Source organism: Notothenia rossii, assembly GCF_949606895.1.
Source record: "Notothenia rossii genome assembly, chromosome: 3".
Classification (NCBI taxonomy): Eukaryota; Metazoa; Chordata; class Actinopteri; order Perciformes; family Nototheniidae; genus Notothenia; species Notothenia rossii.
The window spans coordinates 78213789-78240741 of NC_136901.1; the positions used below are offsets into that span (position 1 = coordinate 78213789).

General features: G+C 41.1%; 1 protein-coding gene and 2 long non-coding RNA genes across 5 annotated transcripts in view; 1 reads left to right on the forward strand and 2 right to left on the reverse strand.

Annotated features, from left to right (window-relative positions):
- On the reverse strand, positions 1–10987 carry LOC307032582. Its single transcript, XR_013806313.1, has 3 exons — positions 10588–10987; positions 9965–10020; positions 1–8521 (listed from the first exon to the last, which is right to left on the reverse strand). It is a non-coding gene; the product is annotated as an uncharacterized lncRNA (long non-coding RNA).
- The window catches only part of LOC307032579 (MORC family CW-type zinc finger protein 3), a 23667-nt gene continuing 5940 nt past the window's right edge, over positions 9227–26953 (forward strand). The window contains exons 1-11 of one of the 2 annotated variants that reach the window (XM_079670666.1): positions 9227–9290; positions 14693–14832; positions 14964–15036; positions 16440–16572; positions 17338–17558; positions 17670–17817; positions 20332–20485; positions 24470–24598; positions 24837–24956; positions 25073–25176; positions 25539–25667. In XM_079670666.1, coding sequence (XP_079526792.1) covers positions 9242–9290; positions 14693–14832; positions 14964–15036; positions 16440–16572; positions 17338–17558; positions 17670–17817; positions 20332–20485; positions 24470–24598; positions 24837–24956; positions 25073–25176; positions 25539–25667 — 1400 coding nt within the window. In that variant the 5' untranslated portion in view covers positions 9227–9241. Of the gene's footprint in view, positions 9291–13355; positions 13849–14692; positions 14833–14963; positions 15037–16439; positions 16573–17337; positions 17559–17669; positions 17818–20331; positions 20486–24469; positions 24599–24836; positions 24957–25072; positions 25177–25538; positions 25668–26953 lie in introns of those variants that run through there. The other variant, XM_079670667.1, reaches the window with a different exon arrangement.
- Positions 11660–14684, reverse strand: LOC307032580. 2 transcript variants are annotated; one of them, XR_013806304.1, is made up of 2 exons: positions 14518–14684; positions 11660–14239 (listed from the first exon to the last, which is right to left on the reverse strand). It is a non-coding gene; the product is annotated as an uncharacterized lncRNA (long non-coding RNA). The 2 variants fall into 2 exon arrangements; XR_013806305.1 differs by having other exon boundaries at positions 11660–14338.

The window sequence follows — 26953 nt, forward strand, 5'->3', positions numbered from 1 at the left end:
CATGGAAAGGGAGCCCCTGATGGCGTGGGGGGAGTGTTAAAGAGACTGGCAGATCAGCTTGTGTGTCATGGGCGTGACATACCAGACCCTGCCACACTTTATCGTGCTTTGATCACAACAGGCACCACAGTGAAGCTCTTTTACGTGGAGGCTGAGAGAGTTGAGGAAGCTCACTCTCTCATGCCAGAGAACATTCCACCGGTCCCAGGGACCATGAGAATTCACCAGGTGGTCACCAACCAAAAAGGCCACTTGATCACCAGGGATGCAAGTTGCATGTGTATCACACATAAAAACATGTCCTGTAATTGTTACAATGCTCGGCAGTTCATCTTCCCCACTCTGTCGAGGGGATGCCAGATTATCCAGGCTGAGGAACCTGGACCCTCAAACCCTCAACCAGTCATCTCTGAGAGGCCCCAAAAAGAGCCACACAAAGGAACCCAGGACATTGACTGGAGTCAAAATGACATGGTTGGAAGCTGGTGCGTCATTACATATGATCAAGAGCTGTACCCTGGAATCATTTTGGCAAAAGATGAAGCCAATGTACAAGTGAAGTGCATGCTGTTATCTCCATCAGAACAACCTGCTGGATCCGCACCAGTCTGGTTTCAAGGCAGGTCACTCCACAGAAACTGCCCTCCTTGATGTCTCTGAGGAACTGCACACAGCTAAAGCAGCCTCCCTCTCCTCTGTCATCATCCTTCTGGACCTGTCTGCTGCATTCGACACGGTTAATCATCAAATCCTCCTACGCACTCTCCAAGAACTTGGAGTTTCATGCTCTGCACTTTCCCTCCTCACCTAATACCTCAAAGACCGTACCTACAGGGTAACTTGGAGAGGGACCGAGTCCGACCCTTGTCAATTAACTACAGGGGTCCCTCAGGGCTCTGTTCTTGGTCCCCTCCTCTTCTCCTTGTACACAAACTCGCTCGGATCTGTCATTAGCCCGCATGGTTTTTCATACCACTGCTACGCTGACGACACCCAATTAATTCTGTCCTTTCCCCGCTCAGAGACCCAGGTTGTCGCACGCATCTCTGCTTGCCTAGCAGACATCTCTCGGTGGATGTCTGCTCACCACCTCAAGCTCAACCTTGACAAGACTGAACTGCTTTCCCTTCCGGGAAAAGATTGTCCCACTCTTGACCTAACAATCAACATCGGCACCTCTGTTGTTTCCCCGACTCAGACTGCAAAGAATCTGGGTGTGATCCTAGATAACAAACTGTCCTTCACTGCAAACATAGCTGCAACAATCCGCTGCTGTAGATACACTCTTTACAACATCAGGAAGATACGTCCCCAGCTGACCCAGAAAGCGACGCAGGTTCTGGTCCAGGCTTTCGTCATCTCACGCCTAGACTACTGCAACTCCCTCCTGGCTGGTCTACCTGCATGTGCCATCCGACCTCTGCAGCTCATCCAGAATGCAGCTGCTCGTCTGGTCTTCAACCTTCCTAAATTCTCCCACACCACGCCGCTCCTCCGCTCCCTTCACTGGCTTCCGGTAACTGCTAGAATCCACTTCAAGACACTGGTACTTGCGTACCATGCTGCGAATGGATCTGGCCCTTCGTACATCCAGGACATGGTTAAACCATACACCCCAACGCGTGCACTCCGCTCTGCATCAGCCAAACGGCTCGCTGCACCCTCACTGCGAGGGGGAACCAAGTTCCCATCAGCAAAAAACGTGGGTTTGCTATCCTGGCTCCAAAATGTTGGAATGAGCTCCCCATTGAAATCAGGACAGCAGAAAGCTTACACATCTTCCGGCGCAGACTGAAAACTCATCTCTTTCGACTCCACTTCGAGCGATAGAATTACTAACAAAGCACTTATATACTAATAAAGGACTGGCTTATCTAAAGCCAGTTGAGTAGCAGTTGAAATGTTTTAGCTCCACGAAACCTGATGTACTTATATGATTCTGTTTTCTTCAAGTTTGTACTTTGTTGGTCGAACGCACTTATTGTAAGTCCCTTTGGATAAAAGCGTCAGCTAAATGCAATGTAATGTAGAATAAAGACAATAGTGATTATACAAATTACATGGAAATTTGAACCAGAAGATGAAGTCTCAAAGAATGTTTTAAATAAAAGGACATAAAACAAAAAGGTGGATGATAATAAAATCTATTAAATGTATGTGTAAAGACATTTTGTTCAAATGAAATGACACTGAGCAAGTGATAACAGCAACGTCCAGCGTGGATGAAGATGGTGAAGGTCTTTCTTCATGCCCTCTCAGTGGATCTGAGGTTGTCCCCTCACAGGAAGTGAGAAACGGGATAAGACCTCTGGACACCACTCTGTCTCAGTGATCCACACTGTTAATATGAGAGGAAAATAAATGTTTTTGGAAATGAAAAATATGAAGTTAACAAATAAAACTCAGCTCAGTGGCAGTCATGGACGGTAGGTTTTCATACAAAGAGAAGTAGTAAACTCAGCCTCCATTGATTTTCATATCGAATTAGCGTGTTAATAAAATAAGCTATCATGGCTTATACTTGCATATCTAAACAGAATCATGAAAGCATGTTGGTAGAGTCAGTCACACAAGTCCGTTTGAGTGTGTGCGCCGGTGTCTGAACGCTCACTGCTAGCTATGTAGCTAACTTTCCCTGCTGTTAGGCTACTTAGCTTGCATTGTAATGGATCTAAAGTTAGCAAAAGCTAACTTTCATAGCACAGCTTTTCTTTACTTCTCACTTAACACAATAAAGAACAGACCGTATAGTACAGCACAAACAACGCACATGATCAATACTTAAATATATTTTCACTTGTAGTATTATAATAATTGAAAAGCTGGTTCTTCTGGGAGTCTTCTGTCCATGCTCAGCTACGCAGCTGCACTGTACAATCGCTGGAGGACTGGGCTATGACTCAAAAACTGAGTAGCCAATGGGCACGCACCCCTGAAAGTCCCGCCCACCTGGGATGTTTGTGTCAGAATCGAAAACAAAAAATGAAGGAGCACGAGAGAGCTGCAACGAGAGCAAAAGTCTGATCATCGAGAAAGAAGCAAAGAGAACTGCAAACAAAAACCTATGTTAAAAAAAAGAAAAAAGTTACAGTTTAAATGATTACACAAATGATTTGTTTGCAACTTATAGTTTTATTTTTAAAATGTATTTTATTTTGTTTGACTTCATTTTTTATCTTAAACTCTTAGTTTTGCTTGATTCTGGGAAAGTGTTGCTTTATCTTTATGACACAAAACTAATCCCATACTTGTTGCCACATCTAGGCTGCTCTTCTTTAGCTTTTTTAAGTTGTTTAACCTGTTCTACCCCGATTGGTACATACATCATCACTCCATGATAAGAACTCGCGAAGATATTAACAAGAACAGACATCAAAACATGTGCGGCTGTAGCTAAAAACGGCAAAATGGCTCACCTTTGTCGTTGTCTGGTCAAACGTGGTCTTCAATGGCATTAACATAGCACAGAGACAGCTCTGGTTAAAGTCACAAATGACATTCTAATAGCCTCTGACAAGGGACTTGTCTCTATTCTTGTCTTGCTCGATCTTAGTGCTGCATTTGATACTATCGACCATGATATCCTACTGCAAAGACTAGAGCACTTAGTTGGCATACAGGGAACTGCTTTAGGCTGGTTTAGGTCCTATCTATCTGAACGCTCTCAGTTTGTACGCGTCAACGATGAATCTTCCATGCAAACCAAAGTTAGCCATGGAGTGCCACAGGGCTCAGTGCTTGGACCTATTTTGTTCACCCTATATATGCTTCCGTTAGGCAATATTATAAGGAATCATTCTGTAAACTTTCATTGTTATGCGGATGATACTCAACTATATTTATTAATCAAGCCTGATGAAATTAATCATCTAAATAAAATTCAAGACTGCCTCAAGGACTTAAAAACGTGGATGACCTTACATTTTTTGATGTTAAACACGACCAAAACTGAAGTTATTGTACTTGGCCCGAAGAATCTACGAAACAAATTATCTAAAGATATATTAACTATGGATGGCATTAATTTGGCCTCCAGTGAGACTGTAAGGAATCTTGGTGTTATATTTGATCAGGATTTATCCTTTAACACCCACATAAAATCAATTTCAAGGACCGCCTACTTCCATCTTCGTAACATTACAAAAATTAGGCATATCTTGCCTCAAAACGATGCAGAGAAACTAGTCCATGCATTTGTTACTTCAAGGCTGGATTATTGTAACTCCTTATTATCAGGGTGTACCAAGAAGTCAGTCAAGTCGCTTCAGCTGATTCAAAATGCTGCAGCTCGTGTACTAACCAGAGTTAGGAAAAGGGACCACATTACTCCTGTTCTGGCTGCCTTACACTGGCTCCCTATAGAACACAGGATAGAATTTAAAATTCTTCTTCTCGCCTACAAAGCCCTTAATGGGCAGGCGCCATCTTACCTTAAAGAACTCATTATACCCTATTGTCCTACTAGGGCATTGCGTTCCAAGAATGCAGGGTTGTTGGTTGTTCCTAGAGTCTCTAAAAGTACAATGGGAGCCAGAGCCTTTTCTTATCAAGCTCCACTTTTGTGGAATCAGCTTCCAGTTTGTGTTCGGACGGCAGACACCCTATCCGTTTTTAAGAGTGCGCTTAAGACCTTCCTTTTTGATAAAGCTTATAGTTAGGGCTGATTAGATTCAGCCCCTAGTTTTGCTGATATAGGCTTAGTTTGTCGGGGGACATCTTACTTCTTCCTTCTCTCTGTCTATACCTGTGTACTCTCATGTTCCGATTAACCCAGCTTCCCCAAATTTCTTTCTTTTTGGTGTCTATATACGCCGGGATCCGGAGTCATGGCTGATCCTGCGGTCCTGTGTCATGGATTGCGAGTCCTGGATCTTGAGTCGTGGCTGTGGTCCTGGATCATAATTCCTGGATGGATATACTCGTAGATTCATCTTCCTATTATACACACATGCATTTCCAAACATTTGGACTACCTATGTTGCAAATGTATTATCTTTTCAATTTATACACGGCATCTATTGCACGTCTGTCCGTCCTGGGAGAGGGATCCCTCCTCTGTTGCTCTCCCTGAGGTTTCTCCCATTTTTCCCTTTAAACTGTGGGTTTTCTCTGGAAGTTTTTCCTTGTACGATGTGAGGGTCTAAGGACAGAGGGTGTCGTATTGTCATACTGATATTCTGTACAAACTGTGAAGTCCACTGAGACAAATGTAACATTTGTGATATTGGGCTATATAAATAAACATTGATTGATTGATTGATTGATTAAAATGATAAAAATGCTGCTGAAGTTAATCCATAGGTTAATCCAATGTGTCTGTGTCCCTTTGAAATGATTTCGGATGATCCATAAGCAATAAACCTGCTCTTTTGTTTCCAGATGTCAGAGCGAGAGATAGGTTCGCTCTCATGCAAAACTGCGTGTGCATAGCTCTTATTTCTCAATGGTAAGGTGTGTGTATGTGGAAATTCCCCTTGATTCTATTGGCTCTAACGGACATACATACATATACATATATATGTGTATATATATATACACACACACATATATGTACATACACATATATATATATATATATATATATATATATATACTAGGGCCGGGACTTTAACGCGTTAATTAAGATGAATTAATTACACAAAAATTAACGCATTTTAAATCGCACTTATTTTTGTACCACGGAACGTTTCTCACTGGATGAGTTTCAGGGGTACCAATTATACTGGAGCACCAACTAACGTTCATGACTTCAGACAACAACAAACCACAGCGAACAATAGTCGAACGAAGAAGCTGATGAGACCGCTTTGGTTGGCCCCGTGGATGGGACATTTTGTTTTAAAAAACGGACGGATGGAAGCGTCGATAAGAGCACGGTTGTTTGCAAATTATGCAAAAAGGAATTCGCATATCACCGCAGCACATCAAGCCTCAAGTATCACCTCAATGCAAAACCTATAGCAGCTAGCATGGAAGCTAGCGTGGACGTTAGCCCGACTCGGAGTACAAGGACCCACACCCAATTCGCGTTGATCAAACAGAGTGGCCTATGCAACAGAGAGATTTTATTTTTCATCAGGATATTGGAAGAATAGGAGGGATTGAGGTCAATCACTGGCACTTTTTTATTTTATTTTAAATGGTACAGTACACTTTATGTTGAACTATTTATTATGTTGTTGGTGCAACTGGCACTTTATGTTGAACTGTTTATTGTTTCGGCCAAGGTTATTGAGAGAGTTGGACTGAAATTGATTAGATTTGTTAAATCAACTGTTGGTAAATCAACAAAGTCTGTTATGGCCTCTGAAGCAACAGAGAGATGTTTTCTAATAGTCAGGGTTTCCAATGTTCTGAATGTACTTGAAAGTATTGTGTTTTACTTAAAAAACAAAGTGTTATAGTTTACAGAAGGTCTACCTACCTACTGTATAGGCTACCTGAATCTCTGAAATGTAATATATTGCTAAATATGCTATTGCTACACTTTATGGCCAGTGTACCACCTTGAAAAAAATAAACAATGTTTTGTTGCTTAAGCTTATGTATTCAGTCATTATTCAATGGTATACTAAAATCCATGTGAAAAAAATTGCTTCTCACTGTTCTCAGGTCAAATATTTCTATGTGATTAAAAATGCGATTAATTGCGATTAATTAATTACAAAGCTTGTAATTAATTCGATTAATTTTTTTAATCAAGTCCCGGCCCTAATATATACACATACATATATGTATATATATATATATATATATACATATACAGTGGGGCAAAAAAGTATTTAGTCAGCCACCAATTGTGCAAGTTCTCCCACTTAAAAAGATGAGAGGCCTGTAATTTTCATCCTAGGTATACCTCAACTATGAGAGACAAAATGAGAAAAAAAAATCCAGAAAATCACTATCTGATTTTTAAAGAATTTATTTGCAAATTATGGTGGAAAAATTTGGTCAATAACAAAAGTTAATCTCAATACTTTGTTATATACCCTTTGTTGGCAATGACAGGGGTCAAACGTTTTTTGTAAGTCTTCACAAGGTTTTCACACACTGTTGCTGGTATTTTGGCCCATTCCTCCATGCAGATCTCCTCTAGAGCAGTGATGTTTTGGGGCTGTCGCTGGGCAACACGGACTTTCAACTTCCTCCAAAGATTTTCTATGGGGTTGAGATCTGGAGACAGGCTAGGCCACTCCAGGACCTTGAAATGCTTCTTACGAATTCACTCCTTCGTTGCCCGGGCGATGTGTTTGGGATCATTGTCGTGCTGAAAGACCCAGCCACGTTTCATCTTCAATGCCCTTGCTGATGGAAGGAGGTTGTCACTCAAAATGTCACGATACATGGCCCCATTCATTCTTTCCTTTACACGGATCAGTCGTCCTGGTCCCTTTGCAGAAAAACAGCCCCAAAGCATGATGTTTCCACCCCCATGTTTCACAGTAGGTATGGTGTTCTTTGGATGCAACTCAGCATTCTTTCTCCTCCAAACACGTCTAGTTGAGTTTTTACCAAAAAGTTCTATTTTGGTTTCATCTGACCATATGACATTCTCCCAATCCTCTTCTGGATCATCTAAATGATCTCTAGCAAACTTCAGACGGGCCTGGAAATGTACTGGCTTAAGCAGGGGGACACGTCTGGCACTGCAGGATTTGAGTCCCTGGCGGCGTAGTGTGTTACTGATGGTAGCCTTTGTTACTTTGGTCCCAGCTCTCTGCAGGTCATTGACTAGGTCCCCCCGTGTGGTTCTGAGATTTTTGCTCACCGTTCTTGTGATCATTTTGACCCCACGGGGTGAGATCTTGCGTGGAGCCCCAGATCGAGGGAGATTATCAGTGGTCTTGTATGTCTTCCATTTTCGAATAATTGCTCCCACAGTTGATTTCTTCACGCCAAGCTGCTTACCTATTGCAGATTCAGTCATCCCAGCCTGGTGCAGGTCTACAATTTTGTTTCTGGGGTCCTTTGACAGCTCTTTGGTCTTGGCCATAGTGGAGTTTGGAGTGTGACTGTTTGAGGTTGTGGACAGGTGTCTTTTATACTGATAACGAGTTCAAACAGGTGCCATTAATACAGTTACAAATTGGAGGATAGAGGAGGCTCTTAAAGAAGAAGTTACAGGTCTGTGAGAGCCAGAAATCTTGTTTTGTTTGTTTTTGGCAAAAAAATATTTAGTCAGCCAACAATTGTGCAAGTTCTCCCACTTAAAAAGATGAGAGAGGCCTGTAATTTTCATCCTAGGTATGCCTCAACTATGAGAGACAAAATGATTAAAAAAAGATCCAGAAAATCACATTGTCTGTCTGATTTTTAAAGACTTTATTTGCAAATTATGGTGGAAAATAAGTATTTGGTCACCTACAAACAAACAAGATTTCTGGCTCTCACAGACCTGTAACTTCTTCTTTAAGAGCCTCCTCTGTCCTTCACCTGTTAACTGTGGGAAATGGCTGACCTATTTGAAACTTACCTTGTGTTTTCACTCTCACTTAAAGAGCAACTTCCAGGTTAAAGACACCTGTGAATAAATGTGTAGGAAAATTATGAATACACTAGATTTTCAAAAAAATATACAGAAATATACACTACAGTGACATCTGGCGTCATTTTTGTAAGAAATGTTCACTTCCGCATAAAAAAGCCTCGGCAAGTGACCTCCCGCGTGTGACGTAACACGGGACACAAGGGGGAGAGCGGCCGGTGTAACGTATTAAGAAATATGGATCCCAATGCTAGTTTCGACACAGAAAACACAGAAGAAGTTGAACATGAATATTCGAATGCATATGACGGACCACAACCTTATAATTATGAGCCGGCTAGGCGTCCAAGAGACCAGGAGCAGCCAAGGATTAGAAGAAATAACGGCCATCGGAGAGAAATTGAGCTGTGGTGTGAGGAGAACCAGTGGAGAACTGGGCAGCTATCTTGGTGAGTGACCGGCGTTAGGTACATAATGTTAGCTAGCGTCACATCACAACATTGTAAAGTTAGCTATCATATATCAGGCTATAACTAAAGTAGCATTGATAATATAGTAACGTTACTGGCAGGACTGTTGATACTGATCCATAACAGAAACTAATGCGCAAGTATCAGCCGTATCTCGGGTTACCTAATGCAACTCCACACTACGGTGCTGTGTACCGGAGGAGAGACGCGAGATACGGCTGATACTTGACGATCTGGCGGAGAAAGGTTGTGGAGCCTCCGTTGATATGTCGTTGTAAATGGCTTGATGGAAAGCAGGTGTGTAGTCGGGGAGGGTGCACAGCTGATTGCAGCAGGTGAGTGGAGGTTGAGCCGGGAGCCAGGAGTGACAGCCACCACGCACACACAAACAACACAGACAGGGGGAAACAAACAAACACAAAGGAGACGGCTGGAGCAGTACAGCTACCACAGCGTTACCTAATGCAATCTCTTACGGTGCCGTGTACCGGAGGGGAGAGAGAGAGAGCAGCGAAGGGGGGGGAGGGGGAGAGAGAAGTAATACGGTTTCCTGATAAAGCTGTGGAGAGTATGTGCTGCAGGGAGGTGGATGCACAACGCACCCAGGAACGAACGCTAGCTCCGGTCCTTTTTACTGTGGACTCGATGTCCTGACAGGCTGGTATTTGTGCAACCTGCACAAACACAATACTGCACCATGATTACAAATGGTGAAATACAATGTAAAACTACCGAAAATTACCAGCTCCTTAAAACACAACCGCTCTACTCAACGCAACTCTACTATACCCGCGGTCAGAGAGCGGAGATGTGTCCCCTGCGTGATGTAATATGACGCGTTTAACGTAGGACCTTAAAAAAAAGCAGTCTTTAAGAGCAGAGCTCAAAATTGCTCATTTCCCTCTGAATTCCTGCCCTTATGTCTCGTAAAACATATCAAATCCTACATTCACTTTTTTAATTGTAATTTTCAAGCAAGTTTAAGCATAAATGTAGAATAAATAAAAACCTGCAAGATGCTCTTTAAGTCCCTCTCCCTTTGCCATCAATCCAAAATCAGCTGAGCTGCAACACAATACAGACGACAGGTAATAATCAACAGAATCACAAGGACATCATATTGGCTCTGCTAAAAAAAAACAGAAGTTACATTTTTGTTTACTGTTTGGAAGTCTCAAATATGCACTCTAAATCCATATCAATAGCACACAAATAGCTATCTTCCTTATTATTGTGTAACGTGAACTATATTATATTAGCTTGAACTCTAAAATGGATATCCTCATTTCACCATCTCCACCCACTACAATCACGCGCCCCAATGTTATATTTAACTAATATTGAACTCCCTCCACCCCGGATAAAAGCACGTTAAGAAGCCCCTTTTCTCTAATTCCACAACGTTGGGTTGAAATAACATTAGGAGAACGGATTAATAGGCTGTTCGTGGTTAACGTGTGTTGCTAACTTTATCCGGAATCCTAGCCTAATTTGTTATCTGTAAACGTTCCCTAAATCTACTGATTTAGGGATAATCTTCACGGAATCCACTAACATCCTTTAATACACATGTTAATTTGACTCAGATGTGCTGATAATATCCGCAATATAAATCTTTAAACGTCTTCTTACCTTTAAAAGTCCAACACGAACGGTCTATTATGCTGCAACTCTACTGCGCTGCTAGCCGCAGATAGCCCCGCAAGTCAGCGGCAAGCTAACTTCCGGGGAACTATTGAGAGCTCCACGATCCGCCATTTCTGTAAAAAAAACTGGTCCATTGGAGTGAACGGAGATGTCGTAACTCTATATGGCGCTGTTGTGTCACAAAGCGCATTTGCGTACCGACGTACTTGTGAAGCTTTTCCAGAAGGTGGTTAGATCACCGGATGACAGAGTCGGTTTCCGTGTGCAGACAGGGCTGCTGTTAACGTCGGTCTGTACAGCAGCACTGCGCTAAAACAGCTGATAACAACGTTCACACGCTCTGTGGTCACGAAGCTCTGCACTTTGTAAACAAATCCAGAACCTTTGAAATATGTTACCACTTCACAGTATGGTGCGCTGAGTTCTTGTCGTCGAAAAAAGCCCTAGCCTAGAAGAACAACTTGGTGTGGTGTGGAGGGGACGTAGGAGGAAGCAGGGGCAGGTGGGGAGAGATGGGGCTTCAAGGTTATTTTTGTTTTAAATGTGTCTTGGAGATAAGGACCAGCTGCACACAATAAAATACAGTATAACACAAAACCAATAAGACACACGGTGACACATGTACAACACCTCACATTCAACAAGCATCGCTTAAAATGGCCAAATCCAATCAACAACTTAAACCCTCTGTTCTTAGAGAATCGGATTCGAGTTGCAACTGTACTTTGAAGCAAAACATACTGGACTAGGGGAACCAAAGGGAAGTAACAAAATACAAAACAACCGGGCAAATTAAAAAAGGAGAGGAAACCGGTTTGTGAAGTCACAAGATGGTCTTTTAATAAATCAAAGAAATTATGTTACATGTTCATTACTGCCAAGTGATAGCTCGTAAATATCTGTTGGATGGCACACCAACAATCAATCATCGTCCAGCCTCAGCTTTGGTATTCTTTCACAACCACCGACCTTCCTGGGTACCACCGAGATAAAGGATTTAATATGACAAGCCATATGGTGCTCTCATTTGTTAGTGACATTCCACATGCAAATAAGATAAGATAAGATGGTACTTTATTGATCCCAATTTGGGGGGAAAATGTTAGTTACAGCAGCATAAGGGACAAGGCATTTTACAATAAATTAGAAATAAGCAAGAAAAATAAAGAAAGAGGAAAATATACATGTTGGATTTGACAGGATATTACATATGTATACATATATATATATATATATATATATATATATATATATATATACATACACACATAAATATAAGGCAATATACATGTTGAGTTTGACGGATATTATATATATCTGATATACATGAATAAGGCATATAGAATATTAATGTTAAATATTAAATATTGAACAGATTATATATGTGTAAAATGTACAACGTGGTTATATTCAAGAGAAACTATGGAGCAGAGAGTTCTCTTCCAGCCAGAGGTCATTTATTGTACAGAGTTATGGCAGTGGGCAGGAATGTGGTCTACCTGCGAATGTGACAGCGGAGCTGCAGCAGTCTTTTGGAGAAGGAGCTCCGTTGACTGTCCAGCTGCAGGTGGAGAGGATGGGTGGGGCTAACAGCCTGTTCAGTGTCCTCCAGCTTGATGCCGATTACAGACCCAGCTTTCCTGATCAGTTTATTGATCCTGCTCCAGCAGAAGAAAGAAGAAGAGTGCACTAGCCACAACAGACCGGTAGAAGATCTCCAGCATCTTGCTGCATACGTTGAAGGATCTCAGCTTCCTCAGAAAATAGTCGGCTCATCCCCTTCTTGTACACAGCGTCAGTGTTGATCCTCCAGTTCAGACCGTTGTCCAGGTATTTGTAGTCCTCCACAACAGCCACATCCTCTCCTAGAATGCACAGGGGTAGAGGAGACGTCCTCACCCTCCTGAAATCAATGACCATCTCTCTGGTCTTGGCCACATTCAGGTCTGCTTCTTTTGTGAGAGAGAGAGAGAGAGACAGAGAGAAAAAAAAAACACACGCGCGCGCTAACGGAGATTAGAAGCTGTTTCAACGATAAGGAGAGAGAGAGTCCTCTCCTGTCGGACTGAGGGAAAGGACTCTGGGCGATTAGATTGTAAACTTTAGTCTAGTTATCTCAGTGGGTCTCAAACGGTTCGGTCATCTTTGTAAACAAATATTTCCATCTATGTGATATTAGTTGTATATAAAATAAGTTAAGAAATCCTTCCAATGTGTACTATAGGTCAGTACAAAAATAAAAAACATAGTTTGAAAGAGGAGTGCTTAGTCAAATACACATAAATAAAAAGAAAGAATGCAGACTAGGTAAGACAGGAGAGAGGAGTTTATCAATGATTTGTTATTGGTTGTGAGGATATTCTAATGGTTTTTGATTATTGAAATATATACAGTTCTGTTTCATATGAGTGTTGAGAACTGTATCCATAAATCTCTTAATGTTGCCCTCAAAGTGCACCAGATTGATGCATTTAGCTTCAATTTAAAGAAAACAATCTTCCCGGAGGTGCATGCCCCTGGACCCCCCTAGAGGATGTTAGGTCATCACAAATAAAACAGGTTCACATGGATAGGATGCTAGATAAGTGTGCACACTCATTATATACACTACACATTTTTCTTGGATTTGTTAACACTATAGTCCCTAATATATTTGTAGAAAGGCATGAAATTGAATTAAATTGAGAACATTTTTCATTGCGGAGGACCCCCTGTTTTGTGTGCCCCCCCCCCCCCCACTTCTCAAACCAAAGTTACACCCTTGTAAATTAGCATAATTACTAGCTAGCCGCGCCGCCTCGTTAATATCAAAATCCATCATATAACAATCCATTACCATGCTGTCATGAACGCGCGGTGCTGTTATGTGTACGTAGGTACGTACAAACGAGCATTTTGGGGGGCGTGGTTAAAGTTGCGCATGCTCTATGAGCGCACATACGGGTACTTCTCATGCATGACGGGTAATCTGTGACGTTTCGCTCTCAAAAATCGGCCCATTTTATCTTCATGCGCCAATGAGCAGCTCTCATAGGAATGAATGAGGCCCCGCCTCCCACGCTGTATCCAGTTCTTATTATACATCCATGGGACCGACGAGCGAGGAAATTAAAAATAATCGACCTGAGAAGCACCCTTGAATCGGCCGCGGGAGGTGTGAAAATGTTCCGCAAATTAACGACGGTGCGGGACACCAACCTGAGTAGGGCGCCGTTAATGCCCGACTGCCTCTGACTCCAAAATCGGGTAGGTGTGTCAGGGCCTTTAGTTATGATGAAAAGAAAGAGCAGTTCTGCCTCTCCCACTGGTGTAAAGTTGCTGGGTCAACTTTGTAATACTAGGTCTCACTCACAGCTTCTTGTTATTACCAGCTAATAAATACAACCAGATACACAAAGAAAAGCTGCAATTTCAACATGTCCAAGCATCCTGTATCATAGCCATGCTAATAAAGTTTATAATAAACCAAACCGTTTGTAAATCAGTCAAGATTTCAGCGAGTTATGAGTATTTGTGTGCAGATCACTCACCTTACAACAGCTACCATAGCGCGTACCCGAGTTAACTGCAGCAAGATGGCGCGGCCGGTGAGCTGCGCTGGAAAATCTCCCATGAGCCATCTAGTGTTTATATATATCTATGAATAGAGGAGTCGGATGAGGCTAGAGTGTTTGAAGCCAAGTGGACAGCAGATCACGAGTTTATCAAGGTATCGCGGAGAGAAGCACACGAAGGTCTGTTGGCAGGGAAGATAAACATTAAAAAAAAATGCACCTGCTGCAACTGGAAACCAGACCCTGAACCTCTCAAGAAAGCCACGTCTGCTACTGTACATACCAAGCACTAAAGTGACTGAACATTTTGACACATTTTTGTGAAAAATGTGATGCAATATATGAAATACATGGTTTATACCTGTAATTACTGTGGTTCCATTTCTTCTGATTACCTAATTTGGGCGTGCACATTTGCCATCCGCAAACCTACCTCTTTTGGATTTGGAAAGGTTGGCATGTATGCGTTTAGTTCCAGTAAGATGGTGTTTTTTTTCTTTCTCACCTCTTAACTTTGAGTTGACTTCCTTTGACAGACTTAACCCCGAGCACGAAACGCCCACAGCTTGTGACAGGCTGCGTGCACGCGCGCAGAACACACACAGAGGCTCGAGGCAAACACCGTCCTGTCGCAAAAATGGCGAGGTTAAGCGAGCATGGGATTCGCCTGAGTTCCGTACGTAATTATATATTATTTATGTATTATCATTATGTGCAATATTTACTTGAACACAACCTTACTTTGCTTTGGAGAATAATTGAAAGTGGAACCAACTCACTGACTATTTTTTTGTATTTATTTTCAAGATGAGTCCTTCCTTCCTGAACAGCAACTCTACCAGTCACACCGGGCCCTTCAGCGCGGTGGCAGAGTTAATAGGTATGTCTCTTAGGATTTCACTGAACTGTCATGCACCTGCTGCTCTGGTGCCTTTGTATTTTTTTCTGCTGAAACTTTTCATGGTTTCATATCAAACACGGTGACGCCGTCGCAAGCACAGTGCACTGAGTGAGATATGCGTTTGTGCTAAAAACGGACCTAATGGACTTCCTCTTTCACAACCTCAACGACTTTAGTGCTGTTACTGCTGTCAGTGTCGGTTGGCTGTTTAGAGGAGTGGCATGGTAATAATAATGTTATTAGGTATAGAGTGAGCTATTTATAATGTGTGTTATAATCTTCCTAAAAATGAAATAACTTGCACAGTGGTCATTTGCATAGTTGTTATGTTTGTTTAGATGTCTGTGTCAAAAGGACAAATAGTGTGCACTGGAATTATAGATGACTTCTATTTCCAAAGTTCTGTTTATGAGCTGTCAACACTGACATGCCTCCTGCAGACGTGCTGACAGTCTGTTGGCTGCTGGGTTTCAACAGGAAGAGCAGTAAGACTGATTTACTCTGCAAAATGACATCATTGCTTTCTCTACTCGAAAGATACAACAAGGGAAGAGTCAGTGGCAGTATACGTGGCCATTATAATATATTTAAAACAATGACGTTTGTAAAGGGGAAGCTCTGGTTCTCAGAATAGAGATTAGAAAATCCACAAAAAGTTGTATCATCAAAGGTTTTAGGGAGGTGTCATATATATGAGATTAGCAATAACATCAATATGTTAGGTGAGCAATACAAAAAGTCACAACAGCAAAGTTTAAAAACAGCTGCATGGAGGAAAAACTGTTATCATTTACAGTATATTGCATGAACATAGCAATAGATTCACGATACAGTATTTTCAAAACTGTGTTTGTATTGCTGTAGGTTTGAACTAGATGTTTATATTTTATCATGAACTTTTTGAAAAATAACAAACACATCATACTCTCCCTGTAATATACTATAACAATTGTCTTAGTGTAATTCTAACTCTCATGGGCAGGTTTAAGGTTGCATTATCATATTTAAATATACATTTGCCTTAATACATTTCACTATTCCTGCAGGAATTATGACATATTTTTGGTGGTATTGTAAAAAGGTTTTAGGAAATTAGGATATTATTTTTGTTAATGTGTTAATCCAAAGCAATGCTTGACGGGTAGCTAAGGATGTCGGAGCTAACCCAGTGGTTTATTATTACCACCATTACAATTAAATATCCAACTTTCTCTTGTGACTTTTAGCAAGCTACCTCCTCGTTGTTACTGTGTCCACAAAAAGTTTTCCTATGCAATGAGGGGTTATTCACTGTCAGCTGATCGTGTTATTAGGATGTCATCACAGATTAAATGACAGTCTCTTCTCTCTTGTTAATCTCCTTTCTTACTCTCATGATCTAGACAATGCATCTGATCCCGGGGTGTCTGCTAAACAGATCTGGATAGATGTAGTTAAAAGAGAGGATCACCTGTGCTTTACCTTCACTGATAATGGTAGCGGCATGACTCCCAACAAACTGCACAAGATGCTCAGGTAAGACATGAAGCTGACATGTAAATGCTGTTTAATAACCTGAAGCATCTTAAACATTGTATTGCATGTATTAACACACACTGATAGAGTTCCTCTTTTCTGTATTTAAACAGAGAGTGACTCACCATTGTTTTTAGACCACATTTTGTAACAGGCATACATTTTCCCATGGACTTACATGTCACAGTAAACTACACGCAGATACACAGAGCACACTGTATCTATTCATTTAAGATGGGACAATGCTCATGAATTAACATGAAATGTGCCATGAATTAGCCATAAAGACACATTTTCATCTGGAGTCCCTTGCAGGTTGATAATGTCATTACAAGAAAACATGAAACGGTAGATACAATTATTCTGTAAGCGCACACACAGGAATACAATGAAAAGCACTTTGGTAAAAAAAAAAACATAAACACACAACCGACACGTACATACATAAGGACAGATAAAAGTATCATCATTAATTATGTAAAGTATGTAAATAAACTAAATGCTAAACAATTGTTGTTTCAACTTGGCAAACTTGAAGAGTTGCTGCATTTCTGCTTGGTTTTAGACAGCTGGTTAGATAAAACAGAAATATTAAGACACCTTTGCTCTGGGGGAAAAAGTAAAAATGGCCTTTGCACATTTCTCTCCTGTATGGATTAATAATGATTGTTTATTCTATCATAAAAATAATCATTAGTGTTATCTCTTTTATAGACAAACATGCATCCTCATATCCTCTCTCTCCCTTTCATCCTTTTTTTCCAGCTTTGGTTTTACAGAGAAGGGTTCAGGGAGAGCCGGTCATCAGGCCATCGGTGTGTATGGGAACGGTTTCAAGTCCGGCTCCATGCGCCTCGGCCGCGACGCTCTCATTTTCACCAAGAACGGTGGCTGCCAGACTCTGGGAATGCTGTCTCAGACCTACCTGGAAAACATCAAGGCCCAGGCTGTCATTGTCCCCATCGTCCCCTTCAACCAACAAACCAATATCCTTTATGAAACAGTTGGTCAATCACAGTGGTTGGTAGAGATTTTTTCTCATGTTTGTCACTTTTGAACCTTTTTTTTTTAATCTCTTGACCTTAACTCGGTGCTACAGTCTCTGGTGGTGACGGAGGACTCGGAGGCCAGCCTGGCAGCCATCCTCAAACACTCCATCGTCAGCACCCAGGAGGAGATACAGGAACACTTTGACTCCATTCTCTCCAAAAAAGGCACCAAGATATTAATCTGGAACATCCGCAGGTTAGAATCATTCAACTGCTCATGCTGAATTTAGGTGGAAAGTAAAACAAGGCAAGTTTACACTATTTATATAGCACCTTTTTGTACAAGCCAATCAAAGTACTTTGCAAAAATGAAAAACATTAAGAGTATTTAGATATAGTGCAGCGGACCTGCAGTTTTCTGGTAGTTTGTTCTAGATAAATGGAGCATAATAACTGAACGCTGCCTATCCATGTTTAGTTTTGACTTCTGGATGGTTCATAATGTAGCAGAAGATCAGAAATGTATTTTTGCCCTAAAGCATTCAGTGCTTTATAAACCAGCAGCAGTACATTCTCTGACAGACACACTACAAATCTTAAAGAAACAGACAAATGCATGCAAATCAATACAAAGTTAAAAAAATGTATAAAACGGAAATTGAAAGTTACAATATGAATAGTAGTAGAAAAGTGTAAACTATAAACTAAAAAATTACATACAATTACAATAATATAGAAAAACATTTAGTGAGCTGAATACAATAAAATAGGCAGATACAATTATGTAAAAGTAAATGTCTAAGGTAACTCTCCTGAATGTAGCCTCATATTTACCAGACAGACATGAGAGTGGAATCAAGGATCTCATTCCTCTCAAATAGCCAAGAAGAACACCCACAAATGTTGAAACTATTCTTTTAGTAGTTTGAGTTCTTACCAAACACCTGTTGTTGAGTTTTTTGCTCGATGCCGTGAGGGTAGCTCTTATGTAGAGATTGATGAGTATGCAAACAGACTCAGACAGAATTATTCAAATAAGCATGAACTCATACATAAAATTTGTTTAAGCATTCTTTTAGAAAAAAAACATACAAAACAGCACGTTCAGAAACAAAGAGGCATATCATCATCTCCTGAACAGCAGAGCACATTTGAATGTAATTATTTGAATGTATATTTCCTTGTTTGCTTTCTTTGGAAATGTTCTGTAGTTATAAAGAAACAGTTCATGTTCACTTCCTCAGATGTTCTTCTGTTTAACTTCCTCTTTTTGCACTCTGCACTTATCAAGAGGGGCCATAGTGAGTAAAATGGGGCTGATTGAATTCCAGTATTTAAAAAAAAAAAGAAAAAGAAAAAAAAAAGAGTTATAATATTCATATCAAGCGGCAGCAAAGCTGTCAAAAAAACGGTTTAAATAAAGAAAAAGGTTACACTCCATGACTCAAAAAGTTCATTACCGTAATTTTCGGACTATAAGGCGCACCTGAATATAAGCCACAGCAGCTAAATTGAATGATGTGTACATATATAAGCCGCACTGGACTATAAGCCGCAGGTGTTTTAATGTTTAATTGCCATATGTAAGGGTTCGTGCACAGAGGGGATTGTCGGGAAAGAGATGGCTGTTTGAGGAAGCTCCCATTTATTAACATTTCAACAAACCAGTTGCATATTTGCATAACGTATTCAAGTGTCACCATTTAGTGCAATAGTAGCTACAGAACATGTACTGTGCTGTGTAAACTGTACTGTATCACATAGCGTTTCAGACACACAAACTTTTCAACTTTCAAACTTAAACGGTGCGCTCCCAGCGCACGTTTAACACCTTTGCACAAACTGTCTCGCTCTCGTAATGTCTGTCTGTCTTGCTCTCGTTCTGTCTCTCGTACAACTCTCGGTTCCACTTTTACTTTTGCGTGCTACCTGTCTCACTCTTTTCCGGCCTCCAGCTTTTCCTGCTGGAGCCCGCCGCTTAAAGGTGGGGGGCGCGGACCGGCCATAGAGCCCATAGAGTTAAAGGTGGTGGACTGTAACCTGTAAAATCCATAGATTTAGGAGGTCCCCTAGTGGCCGTTAGCTGTAAAAATCCATAGATTAGCCGCACCGTTATATAAGCCGCAGGGTCGAAAAATGGGAAAAAAGGCGCGGCTTATAGTCCGAAAATTACGGTAACATCTATTTGTTGAAGACTCGCACACCCGCATTAATGCATCATGCACAACAGTCTGCCAGAAGAGCTCTTTGCCGGCAGGTGTCGTTCTTCCAGAACACCCAGAGTTATACAACAATTTACAATTTAATTAGTTATGCGATGTACTTTAAAACTTTCAGGCCAAAGTGCTGTACAGAACAAAAAACTAAATAAAAGTAAGAACACAAAATAAACAAGAATGAAGGTGGGGTTTAAAGTGGGATTTAACAACGGACAGTGTAGGAGCCTGTCTAATGAGGAGGGGCCGCAGCAGCTTTGATATGTTCTGGGTACATTCAGGAGCAGGTGATCAGCTGACCTGAGAAACTATTCTTGAATGGAGTAAGTGTGCATAATTCCTTCTGCAACCACTATCATTAACTACTTAGTACTGCACTTATCATGACTGAGAAGAGTGCTGGTTGAACTCCATCGTGAGGAGATGCACTCTGACAACCCTCTCAACACATTTAAACGCTTTTGTGTTTTACGGCTTCAAAATAGACTGCTAGTATTGGTGTGAAATGTTTCATTGCTTGTTCTAATACCAGCTTCCTTTGTGTTATCTTGAAGAGGCAAAGATGGCAAGACACAGATCGACTTTGAGAGCGATGTGACCGACTTCCGTTTGCCCGAGATTGATATCACGGAGCTGAAGAAGGTTGTGAGGAACAGCAGCTCCCTGAAAGCAGAACACAACATTCCTGACATGCACTACAGCCTCAGGGTGGGTCCGTCTCTACGAACACAGAGCAGCTTGTTGAAGTGTTAGATGTTTAAACCATTATTTCTAGAAACATCATAAGGTCTGGTTCTTCTGATAAAGACAGCACCCTCTTCCTGTTTTGTACCGCTCAGTGTGAGAAAAAGTGTTTAGAGAGTACTTGTTCATGGACAAGTGAGTTTGGCAATTTACTTGTCCGAATACATTTTTCACTTTCACAAATTCGGGCCACTGGAATCTTCTTCTTCGCCATCGTATTTTACATTTTACCACGGTTTTTACGACACAGCTAACGTAAGTGAGCGGTGAGATTTTACTGCATCACACATAGGGTTGGGTATCGTTTGGATTTTAACGATTCCGGTTCTGCTTTTCGATTCCAGTTATTTTCGGTTCTCGATTCCGGTTCTTTGAGAGGGTAAAAATAAGTCCCATGACAAACTGGGAGAAAAATATATTTATGAAAACATTAAGTCAAATCCGTATTCCTATTTACAAATCACTTCATACTGTTTAATTTCTTACTGTTATTGAATACAATTACCGGTATATAAAAATAATCTCTGCATTGTTTAGTTAGTTCTAAGTGGTGCAGTTTGAGAATGTACAATTGGCCCAATCTCCTCTGATGTTACACTGCAACCTGCCTGTGAGACAAAGTCCAACACCACATGTCCAACACATAGGCCTAATAATAATAATAATAATAATACATTATATGTATAGCCTAAGGCCTAGCGCTTTTCTACAACTCAAAGATGCTTGCACGCTTACACATGTCCTGCAATACACATGCTGCAGCTGCCCAGCTACTCACTGTTTGTGAAAGTAAATAAATAGTATTTTCATTTCAATAATGTACTTTCTATACCCTGCTTCATAAACAATACTGACATCCCTGTGCTCCTCCGAGTCTGGGGGTCCAGGGATGTGAGGACAGCGCGATGACACAGACAGGGAGGCTGCTTTACTTCATAAAGGAAATGGTGGTCAATATTAACAACATAGGAGCTAAAAGGCTTAATAACCTTCATTACATGTTAGAGAAAGAACATAAGAAAGTTTTTCAAAGATGAGGCTGTTAAACGGGCAGCGGATCCGCTGTGTGTAGAAAGAGAGAGAGAGAGAGAGAAAGAGAGACGCTGAGCTGCACCATGCAGCGATCAGCTGATACGGAGCATAGAGAGAGAGAGCTGCAGTCCGCGGGGCTCGGCCTCGCCTCCTGTCCTCACAACTCTCATTAATCCCGGTACTGGACAATTGTTATTTGTTCCTACTCGGAACCGAGTTTTGCTTCCCAACCCTGCCACTGTGCTACACTTCCCGCCCCGCCCCCGTCTACCTGTACAGAAAGCGGCGAGATGCATTTCCTTAGACATCGACAAGCAGAACCAAAACTAACATTTCCAAACGAACAATGGCGGACACGTACAATTTGCGAATGAGTTCTGCCTTTTGCAAACTGAATTTATCAATAATTTGTTAATAAATCAGGGCGAAAAACGTCACTTGTCCACCGGACAAGTCAATTGAAAGATCTACTTGTCGGATATTGTAAATAACACTTCCCGGACGGTGGGACGTGTACTTTTTCGCACACTGCCGCTATGTCCCTTCAGTCCGGTACAACTGATTTAAAGGCTGGTATTTATGGTTGTATTCATTACAATTATATTGTGGCATAGTTTAAAAGTGCAGCAATTAAATACAGTATGATTATAGTAAATATTCAGTGTAAAAAGTATTCAAGGATGTACAACTGTAACATGAACAACAGTTTACACATTGGCCTTTCTCATCATAAAAATTGGGATTAAAAGATAATTCACCAGACATTTTCTCAACTCATAAAGGAAGATTTAAAGGTGGGGTATGTAATTTATTTCAGATACACTTTTTGTTATATTCCATGGAATGCTCTTAACATCCCGATAGCAATGAATATATTAAATGCTTTGACAATAAATACATAAAAAAATGTGATCTGTGGAAACCGTAACATCTGAGCCGCTCCGGCTAAAATAACTGGATGGCCTACCTGCCTGTCAGCCTTCCATCTGTGCACAAAAGTGTGTGTTGGAGGAGGGGCTCTGTAAGAAAGTCTGAAGGAAGGGGCAGATTTTTTCCGGTTGTGTATTTTCAAATTCTAGCGCACTCAAGCTGGTTTCTCCAAAATTACATACCCCACCTTTTAATTGTTCGATTTGTATTCGCCAAATTTAAAAAAAATACATAGTTTTTCATTCATAGCATTGATAATAGGGCTTGTCGGGACATTTGCAGCTGTTCTGCATGATTTTAGAGTCAGTGGTTAGGGTGATGGTTTGAGTAAAACTCAGGGTAGAGATGTATTGGTTGTGGTTAGGGTCTGGGTAAGGCCCTACAGCAGATACAAGTGCCATGAAAAGTGTGTGTGTGTGTGTGTGTGTGTGTGTGTGTGTGTGTGTGTGTGTGTGTGTGTGTGTGTGTGTGTGTGTGTGTGTGTGTGTGTGTGTGTGTGTGATTATGTGGCAAAAAGTTGATGACACTCGACGGGCATGACGTGTTTCATGGACTGAAGGTCCTGAAACTTCCTCTCCTTGATTGGTACTTGTGGTTTTGTAGTAACACTGCCCCAGTTTTTGTTTAAATACACATTAATATCGTTGTACATAAATTCTTATGTATATTTTTAAAATCATGTAAATATTCTAAAGCTTAGGCCACAACCCATACGTCAACTCGCACTCTGTGGCGTCCAGACAAGCTGCTGCAGCGCTGCCTCTCAGCCCTATCTTTACACATTAAAATTTGCCTTTGATAAGGGCCATCATTATTAGAGTATTTCCATTAATTTACATTTAGTTCAGACCTACAGATGTTAAAAAGAGTATGTTCAATAAAAAAAGAAAACGTACAGATATTTAGACATTGAAAGTGAAAGGTATGAGTTATTTGTGCAAACCTTGCTCGAAACACAGGAATAATAAGAACATCTTTTAGATGAGTTGTAGCAGAGCCTGGCCTGTGCGTAAGATTAAAAGTAGTGTAAAACAATTATAAAAATGTTAAGAGTTTAATTAATGTACCCGTACCGTTAATTGGCCTATATAATGTTATTATAGAGTGTTAAAGGTAGGGTATGAAAGTTTGAGAAACCGGCTCGAGATCGCTAGAATTTGAAAATACACGACCGGAGAAAATCTGCCACTTCCTTACAGAGCCCCTCCTCCAACACACACGAACGCGCACATGACCAATGAGGGCACGAGATAAGTTTGTGCACAGATGGAAGGCTGACAGGCAGGTAGGCCATCCAATCATTTTAGCCGGAGCGGCTAAAATGATTGGTCGTGCTTTTTACAGCGCCATAGCTTCCACAGATGAGATTTTTTTATGGATTTTTTGTCAAAGCACTTAAGATATTAATTGCTATCGGGATGTTAAGAGCATTCCATGGAATATAACAAAAAGTGTATCTCGAGCCGGTTTCTCAAACTCACATACCCTACCTTTAAGTGCTTTGACAAAAATGTCATCTGTGGAAGCCGTAGTACTGTAAAAAGCACGACCAATCATTTTAGCCGACCCGGCTAAAGTAACTGGATGGCCGACCTGCTGTGCACAAACTTATCTCGTGCCCTCATTGGTCATGTGCGCGTTCGTGTGTGTTGGAGGAGGGGCTCTGTAAGTGGAACTGGAACTGAAGACAACTGGAACTGGAAGTGGCAGATTTTCTCCGGTCGTGTATTTTCAAATTCTAGCGATCTCGAGCCGGTTTCTCAAACTTACATACCCTACCTTTAAGTGATGGTGTCAGAAAAAAAAAAATTGGTATGTTTTAGATTTGAAATGTCAGAGCCAGACATAGGGGAGGGGTTGATATTCATTTAAGAAGAGTGCACAATCTTTGAGTTTTTATTCTGAGATGTTATTGGCTTTCTGTTGAACTTATTCAAGACTAACTAACTTCTTGTCACTCTCTCCCCCTGTTCCTCTGTGTCTCAGGCCTACCTCAGTATCTTGTATCTGAAGCCGAGGACACAGATCATACTGAGGGGGAAGAAAATTCTGGCTAAGCTGGTGTCGAAGAGTCTGAAATTTATCGAGCATGACGTGTACAAACCCCAATTCAGCGTATCCTTTCCATTCAAAGAGGTATAAAGGGTATAAAGCCATGTTATCTATTTCTGTGGCTCTATTCATATGCAAACAGGAAGTTGCAAGTTAGGTGCTTTTGATGAAAAACACCTCCCATGTTGTAATAAATGATTTGCTTCTGCTCCTGACTCAAATCTTTAGCTTGAAATGTATTTATTTACCTTATTCTGGAACCTGCCAACGCTCAGTGTTAACCTTGACTGGTGTGTGTCAGAAAGACAAGGTGAAGGTGACGTTTGGGCTGAACCCGAAAGACAAAGAGCACTGTGGCATCATGATGTACCACAGGAACCGACTCATTAAAGCCTACGAGAAAGTGGGCTGCCAGCTGAAGGTAGAGGAGAAGGATTCATCTATAAGTTACACGCATGGCAGGTGCAGTTCTCTGCTCCAAATGTAGTTATATGAATATCTGCCTCTGCTTGAATCTCACTTCCCACATCCCTCCAGGCTTCAGGTCAAAGGGCAGGAGTCGGGGTCATCGGTGTCATTGAGTGCAACTTCCTCAAACCTGCTCACAACAAGCAAGACTTTGAATACACCAAAGAATACAGGTACAAAATAAAGACTCATAAAAAGCTTTGTGCTTATACAGCAAGCATTATGAAATTAAATAGCTGCTTAGGTTGATTCTTTCCAGATGGCAGATTAGAGCAGAACATTCGATTACAGACTGTATTTACAAAGTTATGAGGAAAAAGCCACAACGACTCATGCTGCTCTGTCTTGTGCTGCTTCCATTTCCTTCCAGTGTTGAGGCTGGAAATGATCACAGTATATTCAAAGGCGCATTTTGACACGTTTTATTTTAAGAGAAACATTTGCATATTACACTCTTAGTTGTGCTGCTGTGTAATTGTTATTGAGAGAAATATTTCAAAAAATGTCACTGCCTTTTTTATTTTCTCCTCTCAAGACTCACCCTAGGTGCTTTGGGCCTAAAACTGAATGACTACTGGAAAGAGGTGACAGAGAAGAAAGCCAGAGAGCGAGAGTTTCAGGCTGTGGAAAGAAATGAAAATGAAGACCAGCCTGACTCTGACGAGTGAGTGTTGTTTTTATCTGACAGAAAATCTTTGTCCTTATGTCTTCCAAAATACATTAAAGGCACTTAAAACGTATTATTTCAAACGTTTAAAACATACAGTATTACATTTTCTGCTGTGCTTCTTATGGGCGGATATGGTTCATTTGATTCGTCCGGCTATAAATCTGTAATCAAAACTGTTAATGCCACTGGGAGTTAAATAACGAGTTCAAGTTTGACAAGCTCTATAAATAGAGACGATACAGAAGATAACCCTCTCATGTAGGAACTTGTTCAACTGAAAGTGAAAATAGGTTGTATTTTCCAAAGCTTGAAACTAGAGAGACAATGCTTCCTTAGCTGCTCCAAGCTGCAAAAACGCTGAGGCAGGGAACCTCAGGATTATTTATAGTTATTGATCATTATTTATATAGCGTTCAAAACAATGTGAAATGTGAAAATATGTGTATCTTTTATGTAGTTTTGGAACAGATCAGGGTAGGATTTTCACGGCGGCCATGGCCGTCGTAGCCCCTCGGTCTGGACGTTATGCCCCACAAATAATTGTACGTCCTACGGCCGCCATGGCCTGTGTGCCCCTCACACTGTTAAAATCTCAAAGTTGCTTTAAAAGCGTCAGAACAGTGTTTTCTGAACTGCGTTATGCTGCGTTCACAACGGACGCGATGCGAATATTCTCATCGCTCTAACCGCTGGAGTTTCACTGCGGCTGTCAGCTGTGTTTACTCCTGTCATTCAAACAGGATGCGCTGGAGAGGGGGCGGGGCTTATTTCAATGTAAATACTGTGGTGGAAACCAACTACGACAAAATTAACCTATTTTACAGTGATTTAATTGTAATACACGTTTCAAAATGATGCCGAAGTAATTACATACTGTTACCGGTTAGTAAAAAACATGAATTAATGCTTTGCCAAGTCTGCAGACAAGACGGTAAGCGCAAAACCTTTTAAAATGCGTGTTTTCTGAATGGATCAATCAAGCTAAACTAACCTGTAGCTGCTCCGTCCACACTCACAACAACGTCCTAAAGACAGAATTAAAGCAGCGACTGTATTCGCCATGACAGTCTGTGGTTGTACATGTTTAACTTTTGTCCAGTTTCTGACCAGAGTTATGAGGAGTTGATTAAAAAGACTCTCATACACACACACGCACACACGCACACACGCACACATGCACACACACACACAAACACACACACACACACACACACACACACACACACACACACACTTCACTGTGCACTGCTGAATGATGTATGTGCAGAGTTTGACCCTTG